The sequence below is a fragment of the Tubulanus polymorphus genome, chromosome 2 (genome assembly GCF_964204645.1).
Source record: "Tubulanus polymorphus chromosome 2, tnTubPoly1.2, whole genome shotgun sequence".
NCBI classification, from domain to species: domain Eukaryota; kingdom Metazoa; phylum Nemertea; class Palaeonemertea; order Tubulaniformes; family Tubulanidae; genus Tubulanus; species Tubulanus polymorphus.
The window spans coordinates 22,246,757-22,262,479 of NC_134026.1; the positions used below are offsets into that span (position 1 = coordinate 22,246,757).

Here is a 15,723-nt window from a genome sequence, read left to right on the forward strand (position 1 = left end):
GTACTAGAATACATACCATTTATAAAGGATAGGTTTTGTTTTAGTTACACGATCCTGTTGTCGCTTTATACGTTATGCAAAATTATCTGTAAACCGATGGTTTGTGTGTTTCAAGCTTTATACGCTGGGCCGATGGAAACTTTTTCATTACATAAGATATTCGAGATGCGAGATACGCCATACGCGATAGAGTTGAACATCTTTACTTACCCATATTTGTAATTTGACTCGTTTGTCTTGTCTGAATACTGTCTTCACTTTGAAATCTATTCCGACCGTGCTGACGAACGCCGACGTGAACGAATCATCCGCGTATCGAAATAAAAACGACGTCTTACCGACGCTACTATTTCCGATGATTAAAAGTTTGAACATATAATCGAAATTCTGATCGGCGGCGTCTTTTTGCCATTTCGAGTCGCTTGCTGAAGCCATCTAGAAAATACGAGAACAATTGATTAGAATATCGCACAATGGTTACTCGGAAAAGTATGTTTTCTGAACTTAAACCTTTTATCCAGTTGTAAAGTGATATGAAAATCTTGATAATTCTCATTGTTCGATCTAAGCTTAGGTTGTCCTTACAATAAGATACACTCAGCATGCTAACAGAATTAGACAGCAGTTATTAGTTCATGCAGAATAGGCAGTTATGAGGGTAAACTATACAACATTTTAGTTGTGATGATATCTATATGGAACGTCTTCAAAAATGGCGGATGAAAAAATGTCATATTTGGGAGATGAAGCAGGTAAAAACTTGATTCATACAAGCGGTGAGCCATACAGACTTTCTCGGCAGCGTTCGAAAGACAACATCTTTGGGATCCAGACGCTGGGTGTTGTCACCCTGACATGTGCATTGTTGCAATAATCGGTTGTCAGGGTGACTCTTCTCCTTTCGGTTTACCTAATTTTTGGGCACCAAAAAAATCAGCAATAACTCATAAAACCTATGAGTGAAGAGACAAATCATTTCACTTGATAGCATACAACCGGTCTCAAATAGAAGTCAAAATCTCATGTCATCTTCGTATTTTGAGGTCGTTGTGTGTGCTCATGAGCTTTCATTACTGACTACAACTCATCGACACGATTAACCCTTTCAGTGCTGACTAATTAATACCATATAGTGCTGGAGATAATTTGAAAATTCCACCCTAGTCTGTTGAAGAGCGGATATACCACTATAGTGCGACGACACCGTGGCGCGGTGTATCGTTGGTTACTAATATTTCACTATGTTTGACAGGTGCTGCCATCTTTCAAGAGAGATAATTACTAATTACATCAATACACCGTAGTGCGGTGTATTGATGTAGAGTAGACATCATCGATCATCGATTTATACACCGCAATGCCGTGTAGACGCGCTGAAAGAGTTATCATATCGAAGCAGAAGCATATGCTACTACAGATTGTCAATATTATGATCGATCGCCGCCGAATTAACCGCCATTTTTAGATATCCGTTGGCAGCCCCGATGTTATAAACGATGTGTATTGTCTCGACAAGGAAAAATGAAGAATACAGCCACACCGCTGGTGCACACACGTGAATGCCATACTAATGATTTAAGCTGATTATCAGTCAGTTTCACTCCGTACGTGCAACACTCAGTATTGATCATGAAAATATCCTGGTGGTCCGTGGTCGATGACGATTTTTAAAGATCGATACAAAATATCGAATATGACTTAATCAGAAACAACAGTTATGTTAACAAAAATGTAGTTTAGTATATGTACATACGTACAGCTGCAGCTGTGCAAACCACATCAGTCATAATCCCGGTACTAATTTGGACGATTTCTGAATCAGTGTGGCACAGAAAAATTGGAATTAGAAATCTTCGGATCGGTTATAGGAAGATGATTTATTCCCGAGATCCTAGACATTTCGCTCATGTCAGAGGCAGAAGACTTTCCACAGAAAAGGCTGAAGAATTACTATAAGTTGACAATTCGCTACATATTCACTAACTTGCTAGTAAAACATCAGTTCGTATAACTATGCAATACTATCGATAATGTATGGCTGCGCTCTACATCATCTTCTACTCTACATCATCATCCGAAATACAAGTAGACAGCGCAATTTGAAATGCGATGAAAAGGCACCGCATATTTGTTAATATTTCTATGTTATGAAGATCATGATATGAGATTGTCAAATGCAATTACGCCCAAATCATATAAAATTACATGGAATAGAATCACAGTGTCGTGCACCAACCTCAGATTATCATTCCCAGTGTCTGTGCCTTACATCTTCAAGCTAATTACAGAGACACCACCAACACGATATACATTTGTATCATATTACACGAAAACAGGACTGCAATACAGCGGCATTAGCCAGCATAAGAGTAAGGTTTCATGTAAGCTACAGGGGGAAAAACTGATGAAGCTATATCATTAGTATAAACTGGAGGTAGTTTTAAATCAAATGGCAGAATATTATGTCTTCCTACACAAGCAGCTCGATATAACATACAATTATGGTGAAGTCCGATTTAACTGAAATGTTTGTGTTCAACAAGGATTTCGTCACTGAGTGTTGTAATCGGGGATTAATGTACGCATCACGGGCCCAATCAACATTTCCGAAATCTTTCTACAACATGGGAAAAAATCTATCAATTTACTGAGATTATGTCGTCATCCAGCAATGACGTCAGGGATCAGGAAAATGTATCACGACACAGCTGATTAAACAAAAACAAGCAGAACACAGCCAGACTGACTAATAACATATTTCAATGCCTTTATCAACTAAATTATACCCGAGCAGGTGGTGCGTAATAATCATAATATGGAACTCAACATCTGGCTATGGGGATGAACCCATGAGGTTGGGTTTAATTCCCAGAATTTAGGGTGATTCAAACTTCTCTGCGGCGGCTGTTACCATATTTGAATTTCTAGTCAGTTGTTTAAAAATGATTGATCACCGATTTCTACGAATTAGAGGAAGCCCCCCAGAGCAAAATTACCTTTACCAGAATATCGCGAGTAAGTTTCTAGTCTCTCAGTAAAATGCTGATAAAAATAGCCTCAGCGCAAGGCTAATAATTTCATGCTAAAATGGCCAAGGAAAGAATGGCTAAGGAAAAAATGGCCAGGAAAAAATGGCCAAGGAGAGAATGGCCAAGGTATTTGCCTAGAAAAAAATGGCCATGGAAAAAAGGCCAAGGAAGATTAAATAGAAAAACTAACCATCATTTCATTGACTAAAAAGAAATCAAATGCATTGATGTTTTGACATGTCACTTTTTGAGATTATTAGTCCTGGATTAGTTTAGGTGTATTCATGATGAGCATATCTCACTTCGATGTTATCAGACACTACACCAGTTTGCTATATAAATTACCACACAATTTCAATGCATTTACCTTTGATGATTTAAGAGTCTGTGCCCTAATAGCTTACTTAGATGTTTTGAAATATTAATTTAACTAATTTATTAATTTTAAGTTTATCACTATTAAGTTTATCCATTGCCCACTTTCATGATAGTTCTTGATATATTCATCATATGTAATGAAATAAATGTAAGTTCATCACATTTCTGAACTCATTCTACCGATTTCAATTGTTTTTAGCCCCATGAAAAATAAATGATGTCATTAAATTGAAAGCTTAAAGTTTATTAACATTGTCAGTAGTAAATTTTTCTTGGCCATTTTTTCCGAGGCCATTTCTTCCTTGGCCATTTTTTCCTACATTCAATAAACGTGTAACCCTTTCCTGGCTAGTCCTGAAATTATTCAGCTTAAAGAACTGATTCCAAAATCATTGGTTGAAAAAGGTTTCAGTCCGATATATCGTTCACAAGAAACTGCGGCACTCAATATCTATAACTCCAACAACAACGACTCACTCTTTGCTATAATGAGACCTAATTTGTAGAAAATGGAGAAGCAATCACAAGCTTTGTTTTATCAACAGAAGGAATAGATGGTTCCGACAAGCAATGATCCTCGGCATAAGCCTAGACTGAAAATACTTGTGAACCCAGGATAACATAGTTTTGAAAGTCACTTAGGGTCATTCATTTATCACGTACGCATCAGGGAGGGGGGAGAAGTCAGTGCAATTGTGTACTGTAATGCTTAACGTATATGAAAAAATGGCCGATTTTGGGTACAGAGGGGTTGAAAAATTCAAATTTTATGCGTACGCAATAAATGAATGATCCCTTAATGGCCTCTGATTCTATACTATGAAGATATAAATGTCCCAACGCCCGGTGGATGGACAACATCCACGACTATACCAATGGTAGTGTGAACACAAAATCGGGCGTAATCAAACATTACTCGTTAAGATGGATATCCGCAGGAAATCAGGTATGAGCAAATATCGTTTGGCAATCCAAATCGATCAGTTCAAAGTGAGGACATTGTTTATGAAACTATTCATTAATGGCTGATTAAACATTTGAAACTAAGTGTCGTAATAGGGTCAACTGGTGCATCAAGCGATTCAAATAGGACTTATCAGTTACAGCGACGGAAAGTTCTCCAAATACATCCTACAACAACGGTTCTTTAGGAAGATACCTACATCAAACGGTCTACTCCAAGCTTGTTACTCCCTAAAACTGCCAGTGGATCATGCTCGTGAAATATCTAAGTCTCTTGTGAATCTTAGATGAAAATAAGATCTTAATTTTAAGTCATGAATGGCGAGATTTATCATCAGTAGCAACTTGTGCTTAAATCGCCAAGAAGTCATCTGGCCATACTGGACGATTTTCATAGCCTAATCGCGGGCAAAAAATGACACCACTATATAGTTGTGGGTGCCATGTCACTTCAAGGGGCCTCCATTTTGTGAATTACTAATGATTCTTATCTCATTGATTGGTAATTTGTTATAGGATTTGTCAGTAGAAGCTGTACACTTGGTGATTGATAGTTATTTGCTGCCGAATTTGGGGATGGGGAATGGCTGGTGACCATTTGTCTTACGAAAAGAGTTACCAGTGGCCGCAGACTAGGCGATATTTGTAGCTTGCGACGAACATCACCAAGAAATTGGCAAGAAATCACGTAGATTCTATAATCGACAGGCTTTACGAAAGCTGATAGACGCCTCCTCCCATTACCCCCACTGACTATTCATCTAAATATCTATATATAAACAATAATTCTTTTTGCCAATATCTCACAATGGGGAATATATCATCAAATATCTACATTTCTCCATTTACATATGTATATATACATACACTAGATTAAATCTAAAGTTATTATTGTTTTCCTGAAAGGCTGTTGTCCATGCTTACCACGACAGATGTTTTTGCTATGTTATAAATGTTTGATGAAGTCATAGCTGTTACTTTTTTGAGAGACGAAAAGCATGTGACTCGAAAACAGCTGTCCGCTTAGTAATGAAACCTAAACCAACGAACCACCCAAACATTGGCCGGTGTCATCTACTGGCCTGAATACGAGAAAAGCTTTCGACCGATTGGCCGCGCAATTGAACCCATTTGGGCTAGTGGCGCGAGTAATTATTCTCCGTAGACGAACCAATCGACGAGTAATATTCCTGTGCTGACGATAACCAATCCTGTCACTATGACGAGAGAGATGTCGTCGCAAACAAATAACAATTATCGTCGTTTGTCGAGTTACGCTGATTCTTCTCGAGACGTCCGGCTCTATCACACATGGAATGTGGAAAACGAGAAAAAAAAGCCTTTCCCACATCAGCGTCAAACGAAATTACGTGTATCTATGATTTTGCCATGTCTGACATGAACATCGAAAAACCTACGATGGCTTTTTCACGATGTCATCCAATATATTATATATATATATATATATATATATATATATATATATATATATATATATATATATATATATATATATATATATATATATATATATATATATATATATACATAAATATATATATATATACATATATATATACATATATATATATATATATACATATATATATATATCCGGTATATTATCTATTATGTATTAGCTAGCGTACATACTGATGAAGTATCGGCGACCACCACCACGCAAAGTGGTCGATAAAAATCATCAACGGAAAATTGATCGGAAATATTTGTGACTCAACTGTCGGTAGAATGTATGTACGAATGTATACATCGATGTACATCAAGTATACGCAAGAAATTCTCTCAAAGCGAATGGCCATAGAGAGATAGATGGATAGATAGAGAGCGCGAGGGGAGAAATCAATTGAATTGATTTTCTCTGTATAAGACGCCATCAGTATATGTCGTCGTCATCATCGCCAGGGTTAGGCAGCGCCGTACCAATACCACCAATACACGATGATGAACAACAAGCAATCAAGCGCTGCATAATATATGATCTCTGGAACGTATTCTATATATTCGACCCTGTGTAGAGAAACAAAACAACAGACACAGTAGTCTGTGAGCCTGGGGTGGGTGTCATAATCCCATAGATCGCACTATGAAACAATGGATTCATCAAAGTAAGGTGGTTATTACTTATGATAATATCTGTAGTCAAGACGTGTTGGTATATCTGACTAATTGAAAGATAACTGCGGGTGTTAATGATGAATGAAAATGGCACGTCATGGAGGCAGGCGTCTCCTTATTTCAGATGACCAATGTTCTTGCACGTACAAAGAGTTCAAAGAGTTTGAGTCAAGTGATAATTCTACATATGAATTAATGAAAACTTGTACCAAAAATTCACAGCTACAAGTTTCAACAAAAATGGCTTCATATAGAGCCTCATCGGTATTACTCCACAAACTTCTTTTCTCCCGAGCATAAATGTATATGACCTACAGGCCAATCTAAAGATAACAGTTTTTATTAATTCTAGCAATAATGTTTATCCACACCAACATGTCGCACCGCCCTTGTTTGATAAATTACATGGCAGATGACATCAAGCAGTCCAAATAAGTGGATGTACCATGTTTAACGACAAACAGCCTAATCGATATATGAAATTGAAATTTCGCATAGGTTCATACGTCCTGCATATGAAACGAAGCCATAATACTTGACGTATGTGTACAGTGATAATCTATTCGGGCTAATTATACCAACTAATTTTGCCATCACGAACGGCAAAACAAAAAATTTACTGGTACATAATTCGAGTTCATGTCTGCATCGCTGTCAACAAGCGATAGACACACATTTTCATTCAGTTCAATTTATCAAATCGTTCATGGAAATGAATATGATCTAATACATCTCTATCCACGAAGTGAAAAAGTTCACATCGATCTTACTAATATCTGGTGAACTATATGTCTAAAACGTATAGCCCATAAAAATCGTACCGGTATCAAAGAAGAAATGCTTAAAAATTACCATAAAATCCTAGAAACCTTAAACATGGATCCAATAGAAACGGTTATAGATATTTTAATATATTGTTCTAATATCATAAATATAAACCAGCTTTATTCAAATTGTTAGGCGATCATCATAAAACAAATTAACCCCAATCACTAAAGTTCTAATTGATTTACTATTAATATAAATATGGTAATTACAACAATAGAACTGAACTGAGCCATTAAAGCTTTTAAACGATGAAAACCTGACGATACCTAATCCCTGGATGAATGAGAACGCCGGTGAAAAACCTACCTTATTATCCAGTCCGAACGTTTACAATATGATATTTTAGTTCAATTTAAGATTAATTCCGAGACGTGTAATTTCGGCGATTAAATGATTTTGCGAATCGACAGTAGTTCCCGAAGCCGCGATTCTCGTTTCAAAATGGCTGCAAAGCAATGAATCCTGGCGTGTACAGCGACCTTCTTTCATTCGCTGAATCAATATATGCTAATGTCGCGTAGCAGCAGTGTGAATATTCCAGTGCGCACGCCGCCGCCAGTCACCAATGACAGTACACACAGATATACAACACAGCCTGTATGCGTTACCATAGTAATCAATATCGTATTCATCGATACAATGAAATCATCAGAAATTTTGACGGATTTCGCGCGCGTGCACCGATAGGGGGTACGCGGGGTAACGGGGCGATAATTAATATTAATGACGTAACAGATTCATTACGCGAAAAGGGTAACAATGACAACGTTGTTTGGTGGTAGAAATAACTGGAATCAAGTTCTGACAAGAGGGCCATATATACACGAATTACGGGTTTGATATTTTGTGGATATTTCTCCGCCCTTCGATGTCGGATCAAACCATTCGAACATTCGTCATAGGGAAAGCAGATAGATTTGAAAGATGACTAGCGATCGATATTCCACAGCTGGGACACTCCTTTCTATATCGTATGTTTAGGGTTGAAATTCGTCCTTGAAGAAGTGGTTTTGGCCCAGGCGACTTAGAGTGCTTGAACCGAGAGGTATCAAATTCATACCTGATCTGATAAATTTCAAATTCTGGCGTCTTTTTTTTAAAAGAATTCTCATCATCGAAGCCAAATCGATACCGCTCCCATTCAACGAGGTCAGGATTAAAAGACGAAATACAATACAACGTCATCTCATTAAGGACTGTTTTTCATCCCATCATGATTACATTATCATTCGAAAGTGGCACAGGCGGAAAAACGTTCGCGCGATTACGGCTTTAAAATAACGTCATACATCAAATTTTCATCGTTTCGAAGAAATCTTCCTCTAGGATCAACTTTCAACTCATATACGCATACTATACGGGGAAATTAACCCAAAAGGACAAAGTTACTTATAATACGAAATGTAGTTATTTATTCAACCCCGGAAGAAATGTATTATTTGCTACTTAATTTGATCACGACCACACCTTACTTAAACCTACGTAATACCCCTGAAGACAATCTTTTTTTTTTACAATACAAAATTTCTTCTTTGATTAAATAATTTAAGCGCGTAGATATAATAGTAGTATCTATTCATCTTACGGAATAATGTAACAATCAATTGAATATGCCACCGAAAAGGATGGATGAATGGAACCTCAGGACAGGGAGAAAAAATAACCAACACTGTCAGTTCCCAACCGCCGTGGGACTAGCGCGTACACTTTCATAGTTAATCAATTACACGAAGCCTATACCTTGAAGTAATCATTTGATTACTCCAAAAGCCTACACTATAATTAACTGGAAGTCGAAATCTTAACATTACTTATAAGAGATAAGGTACTTAAAAATGGTTATTCTTAAACCTATAAATTGGAAGACTCATAAGAATTCACAAACTCATCATTGTCTCATGAATTAAGATCAAAAGAGTTTAAGGATGAAAGTGCGAAAACTGACTGGCGACAATTCCCCATGACCTGACTTCAGGTGAGGCAAGTATCAAATCACAATTGAAGCCAGGTTCGATTTGAGTTGTGGCTGTCTCCACAAGAGAGATGTTAGAACAGTTTAAAATATGAACTCATTTTGGTGCCACTGAACCGAGCCTGGTAAATCAGTAGGACCGGTCCTAAGATTCTAAGACAATTTCTCGAACTCGTCACGCCTGTCGTTAGTTTGAACTACAAAATATAACTTACAAGCACTTTATAATTCTTGCGAACACTTGCATTTCGTATTACCGATCTCTTTTCCTTCTTGACCATTCTTTCGATACGGTCCAGTACAGCAGAGCCGCGTTATCGCAAAGCCAAAAGCGCCAAAAAACCAACCAACATTCAACCTCAGTAGCACTGGATCGGAAATTTTGAATTTGTCAAGTCGTTATTCCGGGCTTGTTATAACGAGGTTTCAACACAATTAACACTACCATATAGTAGTCCTCATAATTGGACATGGAATTCATTCACTAATGAAATGACATGAAATATATATTACATATACATATATTTTTTCAAAATTTCAAATAGTTCATAAGTCTATTCATGAACTTGTATGATAGTCATAGTACATACTAACAAGGATTTATAGGTTCAGTGGTTATTCTTTTGTCTAAGATGTCTAATCTTGACTTATTCTAGGAATGCGTGCACAATAATTATGCTTTACACATAGCAGGCAGTAGTAGGCCTATATACCCTTGAATTAAACCCTGCTATCGAGCTAATTATAAAATTCTAATCACTTCTTAGAGAGTAGAAAATAGATCAAGCTAATTCATCGCTAGGCGGCAATATACCAACTTTGTTGTTGGGGGTATGTTGAAACCAAAGGTGCATGACAAGCGACACTTGGCCACACTCAATGTCTTAATAATTGATTAAACTCTAATTACACAAGGAGCCCGCCTGATGAAAACGACCCGCGTATAACAATCCAGCGCAGTAACAACTATATCAAAAATGCTATGAACAAATAAACAATGCCTGTTAAGGGAAAACAAAGTGCCCAAATGAGAATGTTAGCAAGATTCCGAAAAATCCGAGGTGACGAACTATGCTCCGAATGAATGAAGATATTACGTGAACGATGAACTACAAAAATTATGTGCATGAAAAAGCGATTTGTTGTACGTACCATGATAATGGCACCAGCCATCTTGTCCACGGAAGTTTGCGAACTGCATGGCATCCTCTTATGAGCTACTCAAACGTAACCGTCGCGTTGACACTCTTAAGCAGGTGCACATTATGATTTTTGATGCCAGCTTATAATGAATGATATGCATTCAATTTTTTATTCATTTTCATAGATATTAATCTGATAACCCTATTTAGCTGTTCTCCCATATTAAGTGGTCATTAACCTTGATGATTATCATTTCATTCACATCTAAGTGACACGACAGGTGGTTTAGGACTTACAAATTTACCCTTTTCAAATATCTATCGACATTTTAGTGATTTTATAGTCTAGGCCTATATATATTCAAACTTCTTTTGACCCATTAACTACGCTCGCTGCTTCAAAAGGGACTCTATACCTTTACCATCAGCCACTACAACTAAGATAATCCTAAAATTGGGCATGCAACCTAGACTAGGGGCTATGACCAATTATACCTATTATATCCATTCACTCTAGAACATATTTTTGAGAATGGTCCCTATCTCTCAACACTGTCAGAGCTATTATATTAGCTATACAGACATAGGTGCTTGCCTGTAAAGGAATCTTAATCAATATTTCGCGTTCAACAATCTTTCGAACTATAAACCATAACCTCACTAGTATAGGGAATACAGGGAGTATGGGAAGAGTATAGGAGGTAGTAGGATGTAAGGAGTCCTGGGTATAAACCAACGATGCCTTCACCGATACAAGTACGCCACCGGACGAACACCGATCGTCCCGCAATCATCATCATCATTACCTTGTATAATGGCGAGCTTTGAAAAGATTTATTTTTTGAACTGTGTAGTCTATAGTATCGATCGCGTTGTTGATATTCGCGACTGCGACGACGAATACGCTGCTGTTGTTTTCGTTTATGAAACTGTTGTTGTTGCTGCTGCTGCTGCTGCGGTGGTTTGTCTCCGCCGAAATTCTCTCGTTGCATTGTCCCGCATTTTGAGCGTTAATCGAAGTAGCCGGCGTCGGCGCCCGGAGACTCGCTATGAAGACGACACATCTACTATGTACGCGGTCGGAATAATAGCGCGGCTGTGGTTGGACTGTGTAGAGCGAACACACATCTGAACATACGAGGAGGACTCGTTCGTCGTTGGCTGTCGTGGTGTGCAGATGATGACGACAACGGGGGCCACTGATGGATGACTGACTGCCTAGCTGTCGCTTTTAATCGATACGTTTATTATTTGTTCCCTAATATTTCGTTAACGATTGCTTCGATTATTCGAAATAACAATCGAGGACCTGCTTCCATGGTTCTTAGATATTAATCGAGGACCTGCTTCCATGGTTCTTAGATATTGAGTTTGACTCGATAGTTTGATAGTAAATTGTTCGATTAAACCTTAGTCAAATTCAGAACTGAGTCGAGAATCTCGGTGGAAATTTGACCAGTCGGTTAATGTCCCTGACAGATGTGGTGGGTTTGTAAGGGGCAGCAAATCAAATCAAAAAAGCGAGGAACTGTGGAACTGATGATCCAACTGTGGAACTCATTAACCAGACCACAGACAGTTAACATTTTGCGTTGAGGTTGAAGTTTTTTTTGTACCGACCAAAACATATCATTAAAACCGAAAATAGTCCTGTCCACCGAACGAGGAAACTCATACTTGTTAAGGGGTAATCTGTTATCCTAAAAGCCCCTGAAGGGATGCCGTGATTTTACATTTAGTCACGTATGTCGGCACAATTTTGCCGCGGTTTTCTAATTGGTTCAAAAACGACATGATTTCGTTTCGTAATTGAAACGAAAAACGCTCGGCGAAACATAAGAATTGACATCATATATCTTGATAACAACACGATTTGATGGAAACGCTTTCATTATTCAAATCCCGAGCGATTTTGACACAACGAATAATGCAAATCCCATCATGTAAAGGCCGCCATGCCAAAGCTGTTTGGAGAGAAAAATAGTCGCGATCGTCTGAAAGCAAGTCAAAATTTATTTGAAGCATGGCCCATTCATTAAAGCATGAATTCATGCTTCCGTTCGCCGTATGTTCTACTAAGAGGAAGGGACGTTGAAAATCAGCAAAATCCGTTATTCAATAGCCGCGATCACACGGACACGATTTGGCCCGGGCCAAATTGGCACGGATCAGGCTCGGGCCAAATTTGGCCCGTGCCTAATTAGAGAGCGCGTTCACAAGCAAACCATTCACTCGATACTAAACAATGCTCAAACAAAGCGAAGTGGATCATTTCCGGTGCCAGTTGCAATTCAAACATAATCATTTGTCTGGTGCTAAAATTTGGCTCGGGCCTGGTCCGACGTTTTTGGTTGGGCCAAATTTGGCCCAGGTAAAACAGGCTTGGGCCCATTTGGCACCTGTGTGAACAGTTGTTCCGGGCCAAGTTTGGCACGGACCAAAAATGCCTGTGTGATTGCGGCTAATGATTAACGAAGGATTCGAAAAAATATTTCCCGGTTTTCAATAGAAAACTAATGAAATTGAACACAAGTAAAGCCTAGGGTTTAAGCCGTACCCGGCCTACAATGAATCCATCTTTGATTATTCCCATTACTGATTAGAGCCATCAGCACCTGCTACGGCGAGATAAAAGGAAATATTATCAATAAAAGTCAACAGCAATCAGGCGAAAAAGAAAAGAATTCAGATTCCGGTGTACCCATCAGTACCCTGATCGGAAATAAGAGAGCGCCGCGATATTTTACTTCGTTTACATGACAAAAGATTGAAGATAGAGACAGGTGTTGTCCGAACAGAGGATGGCGTACCGGGTGGTATTCATTGAAAGCAGTAATATTTACGCGGAAACTATAAGATCATAACTTCTTCCGTAAGTGGCCCAAAGCGAGGTACAAGACAATAACGTGTCGCTGTATGGAACGTCAAAATTCTTAAAAACTGGTAACCGAACCGGAATGAGCCTCTCAAAATCACCTTCAACTAATCGTTTTAGGTTCGTATCATAAAATAAGAAAAGTCTAAAACAAACAGGAATTATATATAATTCTACTCAAAACCAGTATTGACTAAAACTGAACCACCCGAACCGGAATTAAGACTCGATGAAAACCAAAGAAACTCACCTTGAACGAATGAAAAAACTTTTTTATAATATTTTTTTTTCAAACAAATTTGGATGCTATTCCAAAACCTCCGAAACAAATGAGACACTACTTAAAACAAGTTGACTGCAAAATAACCACAATGTGCACCCGCCTTTATTCATTTCTATAATTCATGTCTTTGATAATCAGGTCTTAGCGTGTACCACTCGAAAAATAGCGTTTGGTTGAGTGATCAAACACAAAATTTATCCGAACGTCTTTAGTATTGCCACTACATGGCTTACTGTTATATATCAAATACACCATGTTGATTTCGGCACCGGAACTAGGCCATCCCGTCAAATACTATACATTGATATGACCAGTCCTCGTTGTTTCACGGTTAAGTCGGCCAAATAGATAATAAATCACTACCGAGTTAAAATACTATCGTTTGAAAGATCTGAATTCATGTCCTTCACCTGACATTAATCTAATCTTAAAAAAGAAATCGACGATTATCCACCAACTTGGCAGAAGCGAGACAAACCACAGGCTTCAACAGTTCTCTCAGGCTCAGGCTCTACGAAATTACCATGCGTTATTTCCCATTACAATTTGGAGGGCCAATAGCTAAATTTAGCCAAGATAACTTATTGACCCCGTTCCTAAGTTATGAGGTCATCTCAAGGTCATAACGCTGTCGCCTAGTTCTGCCGCACTGGGTCATTCTTTGCACTGCACAACTAGACCTCCATCCAAATGTTGAATGAAGTGTCATCAAGATCGACCCATTATTACAAAGCTAAGTAGCTGAAAGACAGACATACAGATAAGACGCACAAACAGTATGAGAATAAGGGTCTTCATGTATGAATGCGACCAATATTAACAACAAATATTCCATCCGTCACATTGGACGTCAAATAGCAGTGAACTATGACCATTTATTTCAGTTAACTGCTTGCGCTTAACGTCCAATACGACTCAGCTCTTCATAAGACAATTGCAAAACTTTCATGCAGTAGGCCAACGGTTTTGATGAATCCACCCACACGAGGATTTACCGGGACCTTCACTCGCAAGGTTATCATATCACTAAACACCTTTCCTCCACTGAAGATACTACTAAACAGATTTCAATTCCTGTCGCTTTAAGAGGGTTTGATAAACTCGAGATCGTTCTAATGCGAATTTATCAACAGCCTTGAATCAAAGCTCCATTTAGAAGCTTAGAGTCGCAACTCGACACTAAAAACCAAATCCGATCAATAGCGTATATTTCCTGATTATCTCGCATTTGGTTAAACTTCAGAGCTTATTATCACCGAACTAAATGATCTACGCCTTTGTAGCGAAACATTTTCAAATATCAAATATTCAATTTACAAAGCACATAGTTTAAATAGGCTATCAGAGTTGAATGTTGACAATTCACAAATCAATGTCTTGTCATATTGGATTAGTCTCAAGTGGACCTCTCAAGAGCCGTGTCTGTTTTAAACATTCCTACATATCACCACCTATCCGGCAGAGGTGGGACAATAATTTTTTCAAAAAAGAGTAATATTTATAATCAGACCTGCATATTTGTTCTAACTGAAAGAGCAAATATAGAGAAGTTATCATACAGTCTGTATTAGGCCGTGTATGAAACGATCATATCTAACTGCATATCTAAATACAGCTGGCCGCAGCGAATTCGTTTCCCAAGTCATGTAAGAATTCGCAAATTATAACATGCAATAGAACGGGCGGTAATTATCATAATACTAATAAATCATCACAATTCCGATGAAACCGCGTCTCTAATAAATATACACACACGTATCACTTAAAATTGATCTCGGTCAAATCAATACCCACGCATAGTCGTTATTAGGCAGCAGCAGTCGTTTCGAGATAATGCAATGGGGAATCGAATTCGACAGGGGTGTATCCCATCTAATCTTAAACGCAAAGATCTTTCGGCAGCGCATCAGGGTAGAGTCATAGAAACAAAAAGGCTTCAAGAGTGTAGGTTATTAATATAGGCTAAGCCATTTCAGTTTGAACATGCTTCACTCTATGTCTAAGAGTCGAGGGTTTGAATGACTAACAACAATCAATCAACATGTAGGAATGAAAAATGTTATTTCAATCAACATGAAAATGACACATATTTATATCGAGATAGTTGCAGATCCAGG

At 38.1% G+C, this 15,723-nt stretch overlaps 1 protein-coding gene across 6 annotated transcripts in view; it reads right to left on the bottom strand.

The window, feature by feature from the left end:
• Positions 1-15,723, bottom strand: part of LOC141900902 (ras-related protein Rab-3) — a 39,449-nt gene that overhangs the window by 19,179 nt on the left and 4,547 nt on the right. For 3 of the 6 annotated variants that reach the window (XR_012618790.1, XM_074787974.1, XM_074787975.1), the window contains exons 1-2: positions 11,255-11,763; positions 211-435 (exon numbers count right to left, since the gene is read on the bottom strand). Coding sequence is in view for 5 of the 6 variants with exons in the window: in XM_074787974.1 (XP_074644075.1) it covers positions 211-435; positions 11,255-11,440 (411 nt within the window). In the remaining variant the exon portion in view is untranslated. Of the gene's footprint in view, positions 1-210; positions 436-10,458; positions 11,225-11,254; positions 11,764-13,758; positions 13,780-15,723 lie in introns of those variants that run through there. The other 3 variants (XM_074787976.1, XM_074787977.1, XM_074787979.1) reach the window with 3 other exon arrangements.